At 42.9% G+C, this 16,564-nt stretch overlaps 1 protein-coding gene across 1 annotated transcript in view; it reads right to left on the bottom strand.

Annotated features, from left to right (window-relative positions):
* Positions 1-10,388: 10,388 nt before the first annotated feature.
* The window catches only part of exo1 (exonuclease 1), an 8,783-nt gene continuing 2,607 nt past the window's right edge, over positions 10,389-16,564 (bottom strand). The window contains exons 8-13 of the mRNA XM_046855070.1: positions 13,672-13,894; positions 13,373-13,589; positions 12,528-13,074; positions 11,971-12,063; positions 11,678-11,865; positions 10,389-10,867 (exon numbers count right to left, since the gene is read on the bottom strand). Coding sequence (XP_046711026.1) covers positions 10,798-10,867; positions 11,678-11,865; positions 11,971-12,063; positions 12,528-13,074; positions 13,373-13,589; positions 13,672-13,894 — 1,338 coding nt within the window. The 3' untranslated portion in view covers positions 10,389-10,797. The remainder of the gene's footprint in view (positions 10,868-11,677; positions 11,866-11,970; positions 12,064-12,527; positions 13,075-13,372; positions 13,590-13,671; positions 13,895-16,564) is intronic.

Below are 16,564 nucleotides of genomic sequence, written 5' to 3'. Positions count from 1 at the left end.
TCTCTGAAGTTGTAGGATTTTACACAGGGTTCTGTATAATAATTAAAGGTTCTTAGCCCTGAACCTTCTCTGATAGCGGATCCAGATTCCTTGTTGAAGGGTTCTAGAACTGTTAATAGAACTGTAAAATGAGTTTGCAGTCGTATTTGCTGTACATGAATCCATCTGACAAGCATGATCAGACATTTACACGCTCTGACAACCGTGATTGGATGAATGTGATTGGACGGACAGGACTGTGTGAGATGAATGTGATTGGACGGACAGTACTGTGTGAGATGAATGTGATTGGACGGACAGGACTGTGTGATGGATGTGATTGGACGGACAGGACTGTGTGTGATGGATGTGATTGGACGGACAGGACTGTGTGATGGATGTGATTAGACGGACAGGACTGTGTGTGATAAATGTGATTGGACAGACAGGACTTTGTGATTGGGTGTGTTCTGCTCCCTGGGTGTTAGTGTCTCGTCCTGATTGAATGTGAATAGCAGTAGCAGTGAGGAACGAGACTCAAGGTATCTCTTCTCTTCTCTCTTCTCTTCTCTTCTCTTCTCTTCTCTTCTCTCCTCTTCTTTGTGATGTTTGAGTTTCTCTCAGTGTAGTGTTTATCTGATTCTGTACTGCAGAATGTTATGAAATGTCTTAAATCATCTTCATGTTAAACCTTTAATTCACATCAGCTGACAGGAGAAGAAACAATAACACATTAAACTGGGACGATGAAAATATATGTAATATTAATTACATTAATAATTAACATTAAGAGGGAAATAATCACTGCTGTGTGGACTGGAACTATACATCACAGCCTTATATATTATATTATATTAATTATATTCTTCTTCTTCTTCTTTCGGCTGCTCCCATTAGGGGTCGCCACAGCGGATCATCCGTCTCCATACCACCCTGTCCTCTACATCTGCCTCTTTCACACCAACTACCTGCATGTCTTCCCTCACCACATCCAGAAACCTCCTCCTTGGTCTTCCTCTTTTCCTCCTACCTGGTGGCTCCATCCTCAGCATTCTTCTACCAATATAATTTATGTCCCTCCTCTGCACATGTCCAAACCATCTCAATCTCACCTCCCTCACCTTGTCACCAAAACATCCTACATGCGCTGTCCCTCTAATAAACTCATTTCTAATCTTGTCCAGCCTCGTCACTCCCAACGAAAACCTTAACATCTTCAGCTCTGCTACCTCCAGCTCCACCTCCTGTCTTCTACTCAATGCCACTGTCTCTAATCCATACAACATCGCAGGTCTCACCACAGACCTATAAACTTTCCCCTTTCATTCTTGCAGATACCCTACTATCACAAATCACTCCTGTCACTCTTCTCCACCCACTCCACCCAGCCTGCACTCTTTTCTTCACTTCTAACACACTCTCCATTACTTTGCACTGTTGACCCCAGGTATCTGAACTCCTCCACCTTCTCCAGCTCTTCTCCTGCAACCGCACCTCCACTGCCCTCCCTCTCATTCACACACATGTACTCTGTCTTACTCCTACTGACTTTCATTCCCCTTCTCTCCAGCGTGTACCTCCACCTCTCCAGGCTCTTCTCGACCTGCTCCCTACTCTCACCACAAATCACAATATCATCCGCAAACATCATAGTCCAGGGAGACTCCTGTCTGACCTCGTCCGTCAACCTGTCCATCACCACTGCAAACAGGAAAGGGCTCAGGGCCGATCCTTGATGTAGACCAACCCTCACCCTGAACCAGTCTGTCGTTCCTACTGCACACTTCACTGCTGTCACACTGTCTTCATACATGTCCTGCACCACCCTCACATACATCTCTGACACACCTGACTTCCTCATACAATACCACAACTCCTCTCTCCACCCTGTCGTACGCTTTCTCTAAATCCACAAATACACAATGCAATTCCTTCTGTCCTTCTCTATACTTCTCCATCAACATCCTCAAAGCAAATAAGGCATCTGTGGTGCTCTTCCTCGGCATGAAACCATACTGTTGCTCACAGATGGTCACCTCTTCTCTCAGCCTGGCTTCCACTACTCTTTCCCATAACTTCATGGTGTGACTGATCAACTTTATACCCCTGTAGTTACTGCAGGTCTGCACATCTCCCTTATGCTTAAAGATCGGTACCAGCACACTCCTTCTCCATTCCTCAGGCATCCTCTCACCTTCCAAAATCCTGTTAAACAATCTGGGTAAAAACTCCACTGCATCTCACCTAAACATCTCCATGCTTCTACCGGTATGTCATCTGGTCCAACCGTCTTTCCACTCTTCATCCTCTTAATCGCTGCTCTCACTTCCTCCTTACTAATCCTATCTACATCCTGCTTCACCAACTCCACATCATCCAACCTTCTCTCTCTCTGATTTTCCTCATTCATCAGCTGCTCAAAATACTCCCTCCACCTTCTCAACACACTCTCCTCACTAGTCAACACATTTCCCTCTCCATCCTTTATTGCTCTAACTTGCAGTACATCCTTCCCAGCTCGGTCCCTCTGCCTGGCCAATCGGTACAAATCCTTTTCTCCTTCCTTAGTGTCCAACCTCTCATACAGCTCCTCATATGCCTTTTCCTTGGCTTTCGCCACATCCTCTTTACCTGCTGCCGCATCTCCTTGTACTCCTGCCTACTTTTCTCATCACTCTGTCTATCCCACTTCTGTTTTGCCAACCTCTTTCTCCTTATGCTCTCCTGCACTTCCTCATTCCACCACCACGTCTCCTTGTCTTCCTTTCTATTTCCAGATGTCACACCAAGTACTTTTCTAGCTGCCTCCCTCATCACTCCTGCAGTAGTTGCCCAATCATCCAACACCTCTTCACCACCACCGAGCCTCTGTCTGACCTCTTCCCTGAACCTCACACTACACTCTTCCTCCTTCAGTTTCCACCATCTTATTCTTCTTTCAGTCCTCACTCTCCTTCTCTTCTTCTTCGCCTCCAAAACCATCCTACAGACCACCATCCGATGCTGTCTAGCTACACTGTCCCCTGCCAACACCTTACAGTCTCCAATCTCCTTCAGGTTGCATCTCCTGCATAGCACATAGTCCACCTGTGTGCACCTTCCTCCACTCTTATACGTCACCCTATGATCCTCCTTCTTTTTAAAATAAGTGTTCACCACTGCCGTTTCCATCCTTTTAGCAAAATCTACCACCATCTGCCCTTCCACATTCCTCTCCTTAAAACCATACCTACCCATCACCTCCTCATCACCTCTGTTCCTTCACCCACATGCCCATTAAAGTCTGCCCCAATCACCAATCGTTCTTTCCTAGGTACACCATCTACCACTTCATCTAATTCACTCCAGAATCTTTCCTTCACCTCCATCTCACAGCCAACTTGTGGAACATAGGCACTGATAACATTTATCATCATTCCTTCAACTTCCACCTTCACGATCATCAGAAACTCTCTTCACCTCCACTACACTCTTAATGTACTCCTTCTTCAGAATCCCCCCTACACCATTTCTCTTCCATCCACACCATGATAAAACAGTTTGAACCCACCTCCAATGTTCCTGGACTTACTCCCTTTCCACTTGGTCTCCTGAACACACAACATCTCTACCTTTCTCCTCTCCATCATATCAGCTACCTCTCTCCCTTTACCCGTCATAGTGCCAACATTTAAAGTACCAACCCGAACCTCCACTCTCATACACTGCTCCTTTCCCTGGCATCTCTGTAGACGTCTTCCTCCTCTCCTTCTCCTCCTTCGGCCAACAGTAGCCCAATTTCCACCGGTACCCTGTCGGCTAACGATACCTGTGGCGGTCGTTGTTAACCCGGGCCTCGACCGATCCGGTATAAAATTCTCATTTGTGATCCACATATTTGATTTGGCACGTTTTACGCTGGATGCCCTTCCTAACGCAACCCTCCCCATTTACCCGGGCTTGGGACCGGCACTAAGAGTGCACTGGCTTGTGCCTCCCTAATAGCTGGGTTATTTTAATTATATTATATTTCTGTTTTATATATATATATATATATATATATATATATATATATATATATATATATATATATAGTGCAGGGCAGTGCAGTGCAGGGCAGTACGGGGCGGTGTGGTGCGGGGCGGTGCGGTGCGGTACAGGGCAGGGCAGTGCAGGGCGGGGCAGTGCAGTTCAGTACGGGGCGGTGTGGTGCGGTGCAGTGCAGGGCAGGGCGGGGCAGTGCAGGGCAGTACAGGGCGGTGTGGTGCGGGGCGGTGTAAGGTGGTGCGTTTCAGTGCAGGGCGGGGCAGTGCAGGGCAGTACGGGCCGGTGTGGTGCGGGGCGGTGTGGGGCGGTGCGGTACAGGGCGGGGCAGTCGAGGGCGGGGCAGTGCAGTTCAGTGGATAGACAGTTTGTGACTGTGATGTGAGGAGTCCGTGATGACGATGAGCTCTGCACAGGCATCTGCCGTGGTGTAGGTGCTCAGTGGCAGGTAGTTGGGTGCCAGTGATGAGTTTAGCAGACACCCGTATCCAGAGCGACATATAAAAGTGCTTTAGATCTCTATTAATGAATAAATCAACACTGATTCTCTAAATTATAAACCTAAGTTACCATCAGTCTACAACTCAGACAAAGCAAAGTGTGAAACATGCTAATTTCACTGTTTGAGGAACAAGAAGGTCTTCACCCGTCACTTACAAATAGCCAGTGAGTCCACTGTTTGGACATGTAGGTGAAGATCTTTCCATGATCCCCTGATCAGATGTGCTACTGTCAAACTGTGGTTGACAACCACACCCGGAGGTTCAGATTTAAATGTTTATGATCAGAAGGTTATTATAAGGAGGTTTGTGCAGAGGAACATCAGGACTGATGTAGAAATGAAGGACACGTGATTAGTTTGCAGTGTGTATCTGCGCTGTGGCGTGTGATGAATCGTAAAAAAAATGTGTGTTTGATTTTTTTGTCTGGAAAAAACTGCAATTAACACGAGACACTATAATGTCCTTCAACAAACACGAGAGTAAACAGCACTCACACAAAGAGCTTCATCCCTGAGAAACAGCACAAGCTCTTCTCCTAATGAATGAACACTGTGTGTGTGTGTGTGTGTGTGTGTGTGTGTGTGTGTGTGTGTGTGATGTGTTCCTGCATGCCTGCAATCAGCACAGAGTTTTCGCCTTCAGCAGCAATGTCAGAATCAAAGCTTCGGCTTTTTCCTCTATAATAGATCATGTGTTTCAGGTCTGGTGTCTGGCCATCAAGTCCTGACTCGCCTTCACACATACACGCACACACACACATAACATCTTCTCCATAACATCTGAAGCACACATTTCTATAGAACGTCTCTGTACATGAGCTTTTTTGGTTTGAGGGTTAAAATGGAAGAACTTTGTTTGTCCTGCACACAAGCCTTAAACCTCCTCAATTCCACTGAACACCATTGGGATAAACTGGTACTGGAGACTCCTTACCTTCTCCAACATCAGTGTTTGATCTAAATAGTTGAATGATCTCTAATCCCCAGAGCTACGCCCCAGAATCAAGTGGAGAACGTTTTTAAAAGCGTGAGGGACGTTATTATAAGAGTAAACCCAGGAAAATAAATCTGGTGTAAGATGTTTAACAGGGACAGCATGGTGTGATGTTCAGGAGCCACACACTGCTGCTGATGTGGCTCTTCAGCTGTTTTTAACGAAAGCGACGTGTTTGCTAACTTATTGAATTTTTCAGATTCCTCACACTCTGTAATGTTGCTTGTCTGGTTCCAGAAGATGTAAAGTGTGTGTGTAAGTGTGTGTGAAAGTTATTTCAGGAATGTAAAACATATTTCTTACATTAACATGCAGAGATAAAGTCGCAGGTTTGGGGTGAGCCGCACTTCCTGTGGTGGGCGGAGTCACTGTATCTCCTACTCTGTCTATCAGAGGACATCATCAGGACGTTCTGTCAGGACTTTATTGTTCTCTAAGAACGCTACAGAACAACGGCACTGTGTTTCAGCCTGCACACGTTTTACTGAAAAAACACTTCATGGCGTTTGATGTCGGAGCGGAACCGCACATCTGCATCCGTATTTAGTAGTTGCCTAGCAACAGCGTCCATACAATTGTGTATAAATAAATAAATAATGATAGGAAACTAATTAATTATATATTATTACTATAATTATTCATATGAACGTATTAATTAATATGAATTAATACATTTTCCTTTTTACATTTTATAAATTTTAAGTTTTTTATTAATTCCATAAGGTGTTTTTAATTTATACTGAATTTTATATTGTATATTTATATGTTTACATAAATTGTTTAATATTTAATTTAATTTATATTAAACAAAATACATTTTAATCTATTAAAATAAATAAATGAATTAACGTATTTTTATTCTTTAATTAATTAGAATAAAATAACTATGGTTCTGTGTATAATGTTAGTAAAAATGTAAAATAAAAATAATAATAATTTCCAGTGATTTGATGAAGTTCTCCATTGTGGTGTGGAAACTTTTCCATAGTTAGCATTCTCACTGAAATGCTAGCAACATGACCACTCTGTAATATAATTATCATTCAAATCATTAAGCGCTCGGATGTGCTGCGCCGTAGTGCACTTCCTGTTTCTAATGAATACCTGCTAATCCATTTCCTGCTGCCTTCCTTCTTCATCAGTGGCAAGTGAAAGCTTTAGCCTGAAAGCTAATAAGAATTTTAAGGTTTCACCCACAGCCTTACAACAAAACTGTCTTAAACGTTTCATCTGGGGCTTCAAAGGACCTAAAAATCAGTAAATATACTCCACATTAAGCTTCACATTGATCCAATCTGATCTCACTGTATCTGATCTCACTGTATCTGATCTCACTGTATCTGATCTCACTAATTCCGGTTTCTGCTAGAAACTATTTAGTTCAATTACCTGGATATGGGTCAGATTTCTGATACGTGAGGCAGTTTATCTGTAACTCAAATCGATACTGATGGTGAGGTCACTGAACAGGATGTGAGGGAAGATCTCAGTAACAGAGCGCTCTGTTCAGATCAACACACTTCTGATATCGAGATGTTCACTAGAGGAAGACGGTGAACATGACCTGATATCTACCAAAAAACGAAATTCAGGATTCAGTGCTACAGAGAGGAACAGGAAGTGAGGTAACATCTAAGAAACAGCCTGAGAATTTATTAAGACGTCTCGTTGGAAACCAGTGGTGATGGTCCACTCTGGTCTTCCTCCAGGGTTAAGTGCTGGTTCTTGGCCCCTTAATCGCTACTGGCAGATTTATTATTAATTATTTATTACTAATCTACAATTAGAGCATCATACACACACACACACACACACACACACACACACACACACACACACACTTCACTTCACCAAGTCATGTTAGATATCACCCCTGCACGTCAGTCGTGTGTCTTGGTGGTGAACAGGGCGTGGTCCCGCACACACTCAGGAACTCAAACACACTTCTATGGAATGTCACTGAGCAGCATTGTGAAACCGAGACTTCTTACAAACACCCTTTTACACACACACACACACACACACACACACACACCCACATCCACACACACGCACACACCCACACCCACACACACACACACACACACACAGAACTCCTGAACAGCAGTGTTTAGTTACAATATGATGTTTGTGTGTATTTTGTGTAGATCCCTGTAAATGTGTGTGTAAGGAAAAATGTTAGCCAACACTAGCATGAGTAAACACACACACGCACACACACACACACACACACACACACAAAGCACATCCTCAAAACACCCTGCTTTAGGTTGTTACAGTACAGACAAAACACACACACACACACACACACACACACACAGAGCAGCAGTTTGTTTGTCTGTGGAACATTCTAAATGTTCATTAGTTTTCCTGGTACGTGATTGTTTCCATAGCAACGGCTCTCACTCTCACTTGAACAGAAGGAGTCTCCAGTGTCAGTATTCTGTAACACAACACATTTATGCAGATTAGCTCATGATGAGTTTTGTGCTACACATACACATACAACTGCTATGAATACGCTAATTAGATGCTAATTATATGTTTTCTGTCACAGAGACCCGAGTATCTGCGAGTCAGCATTCTCACTGAAATGCTAGCCTGCATGATAACTCTCTCTGAACTCCACAATGCCCTGTGGTGCACGTTTTCATGATTGAGCACTTCCTGTTTTTAAATAATACCCTTAATCTCCTGGTCAGCGCCGAGTGAAGGCTTTAGCCTGAAAGATAATAAGGAATTCTTGTCGAGTGCAGATGTTTCAATGCCTTGGTGGAGGTTGGAGCTCAGTGTTTAAGGCATTGAACAGAAAGTCATGAATTCAGAAAGGCCCTTAACCCTCAACTGCTTGTGAGTCGCTCTGGATGATGGTGTCTGCAAGTTGCTAGATGTGTCAATGTGCTAAACATTAGCGTAAATGAGTTCCTCTGTCTGATAGCATGCTAGCACCTGCTGAACTTGACCTTATTTTTGTTCCCCATCCACATTCTTGTGATAATGAAGTCACTGGTTTTTGTGGTTATGCGAGACGAAGGCACTCGGAGAATCTCTTTTTCAGAGGGGGGCCAACAGATAATCACTCATCACATTCTCTCCATACTGATAAACAATGCCCCTGTTTCACAACACACACACACACACACACACACACACACACACACACACACACACACACACACAAAAACCAGAGTGCAGAGTTTATGCAACATCTTCACACTAGCACTAAAATAATCACTTGAATATCCACATTGAGCCAATCCACAATGTAATGTCAAAAGTATTTGGACACACGATGTGGTTCTCAAGTTGAATTAAAAGACTGGATGACTCATAACTTTCTACTATTAAATTCTGATAAGACGGAGATTTTGCTCATCAGCCCAAAAACTAGTATACAGAAGCTCCAGCATTTCATCCTGCATTTAGACGGATGTTCTGTAACCACTAGTTCAACAGTAAAAGACCTGGGAGTTATTTTAGAGCAACTTTTCTTTTAATAATCACATCAACCAAGTTACACAAACAGCCTTCATTCACCTTAGAAATATTTCTAATCTAAGAAACATGATGTCTATATCTGATGCAGAGAAGCTCGTCCATGCGTTCATGACCTCCAGACTGGACTACTGTAATGCATTACTAGGTGGAAGTCCTGCATCATTAATAAACAAGCTTCAGTTAGTTCAGAATGCAGCAGTCAGAGTTCTCACAAGGTCGAGAAAATATGATCATATAACCCCAATCTTCTCATCCCTACATTGGCTTCCTGTTAAGTTTCAAATAGACTACAAACTATTACTTCTTACTTATAAAACACTAAATGTTTTATCTCCATGTATCTCTCCAGTCTTTTAACACGCTACAATCCGCTACGCTTCCTGAGATCTCAAAACTCTGGGCTTCTAGTAGTTCCTAGAATAGCAAAGTCCACTAAAGGTGGTAGAACATTCTCACATTTAGCTCCTAAACTCTGGAACAGTCTTCCTGACGGTGTTCGGGGCTCAGACACACTCTCCCAGTTTAAGTGTAGATTAAAGACGTATGTTTTTAGCGAGTTCTACACATAACACACATCACATCATAACCTTGTGCTCCAGAACATCTGATCACATCACATTATCAACTTGTGCTGTTAATATCATGAACAGCAGCTACGCTAATTCCTCTCCACTGCTTCTCTTTCTCTCCCCATCCCGAGGCTTCCTGAGGTTGCTCCAGCTCCAGTCACGTCCCACCTCATGAAGATTATGGACCTTTAAAGAAGTAGATGCCACAAACATCCCCGAACCATCTAGAGAAGTACCAGTGCCATTTAATCCCACTACATGTGGAGTTTAACATTGGACCTCCTGGAGTGTTTAAAGGCTCCGGCATGGAGAAGCTGATGCTGGATCTGTGATGATTTTTGAGTCTGGTTCCTCTCAAGTTTTCTTCCTCATAACATCTAAGGGAGTTTTTTCCACAGTCTTCACCATCAGGGATAAACACACATCATTTACCTTCACTCTTAAACTCTGTAAAGCTGCTTTGAGACGACGTCCACTGTGAAAAATCACTACAGAAATAAACGTGACTGCTGCTACATGTAGAAAATAAGGAGTATTGTATAATCACACGTGTTAGAAATGTTAAATAAACCATAAAGATGTATCTGATATAGCATGACTATAAAGTGATGCTAAACAGAGTTGCTAGCATTTATTCTGTTAGCTGTGGAGAAAGCTGTTTGGAGATATCAGACATGACCGATCGTGCTTCAATGATCTCAAAAATTATTAGCCTAATAGTCACTTATTAACTGATTAATAAACATACAGATGTGATAGAATTAAATTTATGCTAATTTATGTAAAATGTAAACAAACAGAACGAGTATTTTCATGCTAGTCATTTCAGTTAGCACTACTTTATTCGCCATGTCAGGAATTCAGTGGCCTCACACCGGACTGTTAGCGTTGTTATTAGCTGAATTAACATTTTTTGACTTCAGGTTTTCATTCCAGACCTCCGATCAGAAAACCTCAGAAAGATGGTCTGTTCATCCAGAAGGAATGCGGCACCAGCGTCGTGCTGAGCCCACAGAACACTACTGAGAACTCTTACTACGCCCACACAGGCCACGCCCACACAGGCGGAAAAAGAAAAGTGACTAAGAAGGTTTTATAGGGATTTTATTTCATTATTAAATTGCAATAAAATATAAAATCATCTATAGCTACACTAATGGAGAGAGAGAGAGAGAGAGAGAGAGAGAGAATGCTGAGTGATGCTCGCTCGTCCTGATGATGTCATGTTCTTATCACTGCATGTTGTCCTTCACAGGAGACATGGGTTCTCCTTTCTTACAGGGGTTTAACTTCGGGTTCTCCCTGAAACACACACACGAAATTAAAAATGAAGAAAGGAGAGAAACCCATCGTCGAGCTCCATCAGAAGTGATCAATCATTATAAATACGAGGTGGTATAAAAAGGTTTGGAGACTAATGGTGTAACTGGTGTTGTTCTGACCCACGTGCGTTCCCACGTCTGCGATTTCATCACGCACAGCGAGTAAGAACAAAGAGCAAACGTGAAATCCTGCATGAAACTGGGTGAATCTGCCACAGACACGTTTGACGTGACGTACGTTTGACTTACGGCGACGCTGTAACGAGTTGTTTAAGGTGTTTCTAGCTGCAGCTGAGCTTCAGTAGAGGAACAACATCGCTGGAAGATGATGAGAGATCAGGAAGACCTTCAACCAGCTCAAACGAATCACAGAAGGTGCTTTGTGAAAAGAAGACTTCCAGGACATGTTCCAGATGAACACTGGGGGGCGCTGTATCACTGTGCAAGGGGACTATTTTGAAGGTGTGGAAACGTAGATAAAGAAAGTACTTTCTTGTAAACAGAGTGAGTCTCTGAACTCTTTGATACCACCTCATACCTCCTGACATCAGAGCCTCCAAACTGGGGTCTATGCAGTGTATAGGATGTGTTGCATGAGCTGATCAATACTGAGTCAGGAGTGAGTGTGAATATAATCCATGTGCACATCATAAATCTAAGTGTTTAGATTAGTATAGTTTTGATGTATTTTGGAGGTCTTTCAGGTTGTTGTGATGTTCAGGTGAAGCCTAAAGCAAATTTGGATAATAAAATAATGGACAGTAAAAGTGTCTGATTAACTCATACACACTTGTTGAAGCTGAAGTTCTTCCACAGACCGCTGATGGTGGCCTGCAGTCCCGGACTGTTCTCATTACTGACAGCCATCTTCTTCCCCTGAGCCTTTTTCCTCAATCCACTCACCCTGGCCGGGGCAGAGGGGCAGATCTTACTGCCCTTCTTCTGCTCACTGGGACGGAGTCGGGACAAACCAGACACCTGGCACAGGAGGGGGTAGAAAGAAAGAGGGAGAGGAACAGGAAGTAGGAGATGAATACATGACTACACGTGACTGATAGACGAGACACTCATCATGGTTCTTACCTTCGTCCTGCTGGGTGTAGATCTGACCTCCTCAATCACAGACCCCTGACTGAGGTTCACAGGAGATCCGGAATCCCTCCACAGATCCTCCTCCTGACCACACACACAGCAGGAAGAAATTCTTATGAGCATTCGGTCTCATTTTCCTGTATATTTATTACAGTTTTAAAAAGTAAAAAAAAATTTTTTTAATAAAAAAAAGAGTGAAAAAAGCTGAGCTCAAATTAAAATAATAATTCAGATAAAAAATAACAATAAAAATTAAATTGTAGAAATGATTGAATCTGAAAAGCTTAGCATTAAGTGTGACTTATTAAAGTATTTTATATAAATATATAAAAATCCTCTACTGTCTAATAATAATAATATGATATTTTGGTCATTTTAGTGCTATTTCTTTTAGGGGGTTAATAATTTAATTAAAACAATTAATGAACAATTGTGTAATTAAATATAATTGAAATATAATAAAGATAAATAGTGATGTGGATGCTCCTGTAGACGTGTGTGTGTTGTGCTGAGAGCAGTGAAACAGAGGGAGCGCTGTATCCCGTCACCGTTTGAGGGGAAGCTGTTACACTGTGAGAGCTGCTGCTGCTGCTGCTGCTGCTGGTGGTGCTGCTGGTGCTGCTGGTGGTGCTGCTGGTGCTGCTGGTGGTGGTGGTGGTGGAGTCGTCAGTGGTGGAGAGGATGCTGCTGGGCTGAGAGAAATACGCACTGTCCTGAGACGGAGGAGAAGCGGGAGGTGTTTGAATATCGACAGCGCCCTCTGTAGGAGAGCAGGGTGTAGATCGCTGAGGAGATTCGCTCTGTCCCCTGCTCAGGTTCTCCTTCTTTCTCTGGAACTGCTGCAGGACAGACAGGCCCGAGGGCATGCTGGGAGTTCGGGGTTGGTCTGACAATGACGATCTGGGTCTGGAGGTTTCTGTGGAGCTGCCGGACCAGCTGAAGGCGCTCGGTCTGGTGCACTGTGGTGGTGACGGCGTCTCTGCGCTGTGCGTTTCTCCTGGTATCGAGGGGGGGTGGTCTGATTTCTCACAGTCTTCTGATTCTTCTTTAAAGTCGTTAGACTGGGAGACACTGCAATCCAGACTCGCAAAAAACCTGCAGAAGAAACCCGGTGAGAGGAACAGAACTCCTGGTCAACTGCTTCTATACATCATCATCATCCTCATCATCATCATTACATCTAATCTGAGATGAAATTTATACACCTACAGATTACATGCTACACTTTCAAGATCTTCATCGTCAGATGAATTTAAAACTTGTTCTAAAATAAAACATTTTAGCAGAGATATAATGCAATTACCAAGTTAAATAATGGAAAATTAATAAATAATTGGAAAAAAATACCACTGTTAAAAAACACGTGTAGATCCTGCTTTGGGTTTGATGTTACCTGCTACGTGTTCCCCCTTCAGGCTCTCCATCGCCCTCCTCTGGTTGGTTCCTCCACTGCAGCAGTGTGGCAAATCGGTTCCGTGGTCGAGGATGCTCTCTTTGGAAATGGTTTGTCTTCTTGGTAATGCTGTTCTTGGTTTCCGAGGTTACTGTGCGCTGTTTCTTGATGTTGGAGGAGTACAGCTCAAGCACATCCATGTCTGAGACAGTGGAGTCTGGGGGTGGAGAGGAAGGTTAATAATATTCATGCTACACTGTTTTGTGCGTGTGTGTGTGTGTGTGTGTGTGTGTGTTCACCTTGCCGTGGTCTCTTGACCTGAGCTTCTCTGTTGGGAAGTTTGAGCCCGTGCAGGGTCACGACTGCGTCCTTGCCTCGGGTTTGAGGAGGTCTCTGAGGAGATGATGGAGTCTGGGGTTGGACACTACCAGGAACATAACCTCTGCTCCAGATACTGACCCTGGGTGAGGCAGTGAGGGGTGCGGTGTCGCCCCAGCCTCGACTACGAGGGGCTTTTACAGGCTAAGGGGAAGAGAAAGATACAATTTAAACTCACGTGTCAGGACAGAGTCACGTTTTAACCAAGAAACAATCATTCAAGTCTACACAAGCATGAACAGTTCCTCTAACAACAAGACTTCGTACAACATTACCTCAGCTACAACAGTTCCTCTTACAACAACACTTCCTACAACATTACCTCAGCTACAACAGTTCCTCTTACAACAACACTTCCTACAACATTACCTCAGCTACAACAGTTCCTCTAACAACAACACTTCCTACAACATTACCTCAGCTACAACAGTTCCTCTTACAACAACACTTTCTACAACATTACCTCAGCTACAACAGTTCCTCTAACAACAACACTTCCGACAACATTACCTCAGCTACAACAGTTCCTCTAACAACAACACTTCCTACAACATTACCTCAGCTACAACAGTTCCTCTTACAACAACACTTCCTACAACATTACCTCAGCTACAACAGTTCCTCTTACAACAACACTTTCTACAACATTACCTCAGCTACAACAGTTCCTCTAACAACAGTTCCTACAACATTACCCCAGCTACAACAGTTCCTCTAACAACAGTTCCTACAACATTACCTCAGCTACAACAGTTCCTCTAACAACAGTTCCTACAACATTACCTCAGCTACAACAGTTCCTCTTACAACAACACTCTCTACAACATTACCTCAGCTACAACAGTTCCTCTAACAACAGTTCCTACAACATTACCCCAGCTACAACAGTTCCTCTTACAACAACACTTTCTACAACAGTTCCTCTAACAACACTTCCTACAACATTACCTCAACTACAACAGTTCCTCTAACAACACTTCCTACAACATTACCTCAGCTACAACAGTTCCTCTTACAACAACACTTCCTACATTACCTCAGCTACAACAGTTCCTCTTACAACAACACTTTCTACAACATTACCTCAGCTACAACAGTTCCTCTAACAACAACACTTCCGACAACATTACCTCAGCTACAACAGTTCCTCTAACAACAACACTTCCTACAACATTACCTCAGCTACAACAGTTCCTCTTACAACAACACTTCCTACAACATTACCTCAGCTACAACAGTTCCTCTTACAACAACACTTTCTACAACATTACCTCAGCTACAACAGTTCCTCTAACAACAGTTCCTACAACATTACCCCAGCTACAACAGTTCCTCTAACAACAGTTCCTACAACATTACCTCAGCTACAACAGTTCCTCTAACAACAGTTCCTACAACATTACCTCAGCTACAACAGTTCCTCTTACAACAACACTCTCTACAACATTACCTCAGCTACAACAGTTCCTCTAACAACAGTTCCTACAACATTACCCCAGCTACAACAGTTCCTCTTACAACAACACTTTCTACAACAGTTCCTCTAACAACACTTCCTACAACATTACCTCAACTACAACAGTTCCTCTAACAACACTTCCTACAACATTACCTCAGCTACAACAGTTCCTCTTACAACAACACTTCCTACATTACCTCAGCTACAACAGTTCCTCTTACAACAACACTTCCTACAACATTACCTCAGCTACAACAGTTCCTCTAACAACAACACTTCCTACAACATTACCTCAGCTACAACAGTTCCTCTTACAACAACACTTTCTACAACATTACCTCAGCTACAACAGTTCCTCTAACAACAACACTTCCTACAACATTACCTCAGCTACAACAGTTCCTCTTACAACAACACTTTCTACAACATTACCTCAGCTACAACAGTTCCTCTAACAACAACACTTTCTACAACATTACCTCAGCTACAACAGTTCCTCTAACAACAACACTTCCTACAACATTACCCCAGCTACAACAGTTCCTCTAACAACAGTTCCTACAACATTACCTCAGCTACAACAGTTCCTCTAACAACAGTTCCTACAACATTACCTCAGCTACAACAGTTACTCTAACAACAGTTCCTACAACATTACCTCAGCTACAACAGTTCCTTTAACAACAGTTCCTACAACATTACCTCAGCTACAACAGTTCCTCTAACAACAGTTCCTATAACATTACCTCAGTTCCTACAACATTACCTCAGCTACAACAGTTCCTCTAACAACAGTTCCTACAACATTACCTCAGCTACAACAGTTCCTCTAACAACAGTTCCTATAACATTACCTCAGTTCCTACAACATTACCTCAGCTACAACAGTTCCTCTAACAACAGTTCCTACAACATTACCTCAGCTACAACAGTTCCTCTAACAACAGTTCCTACAACATTACCTCAGCTACAACAGTTCCTCTAACAACAGTTCCTATAACATTACCTCAGTTCCTACAACATTACCTCAGCTACAACAGTTCCTCTAACAACAGTTCCTACAACATTACCTCAGCTACAACAGTTCCTCTAACAACAGTTCCTACAACATTACCTCAGCTACAACAGTTCCTCTAACAACAGTTCCTATAACATTACCTCAGTTCCTACAACATTACCTCAGCTACAACAGTTCCTCTTACAACAACACTCTTCTTAAAATATACCCCACCCTGATTGGTTGATAGAGTCTTAAGAAACCAATCAGAAACATTTTTCCTGTCATTTCATAATCGTCATCATTTGAAGGAAAAACAGGACACACACACACACACACACACACACACACACACACA

This window comes from Silurus meridionalis, chromosome 8 (assembly GCF_014805685.1).
Source record: "Silurus meridionalis isolate SWU-2019-XX chromosome 8, ASM1480568v1, whole genome shotgun sequence".
NCBI lineage: Eukaryota > Metazoa > Chordata > Actinopteri > Siluriformes > Siluridae > Silurus > Silurus meridionalis.
This window is presented reverse-complemented; position numbering and strand designations above follow the sequence as displayed.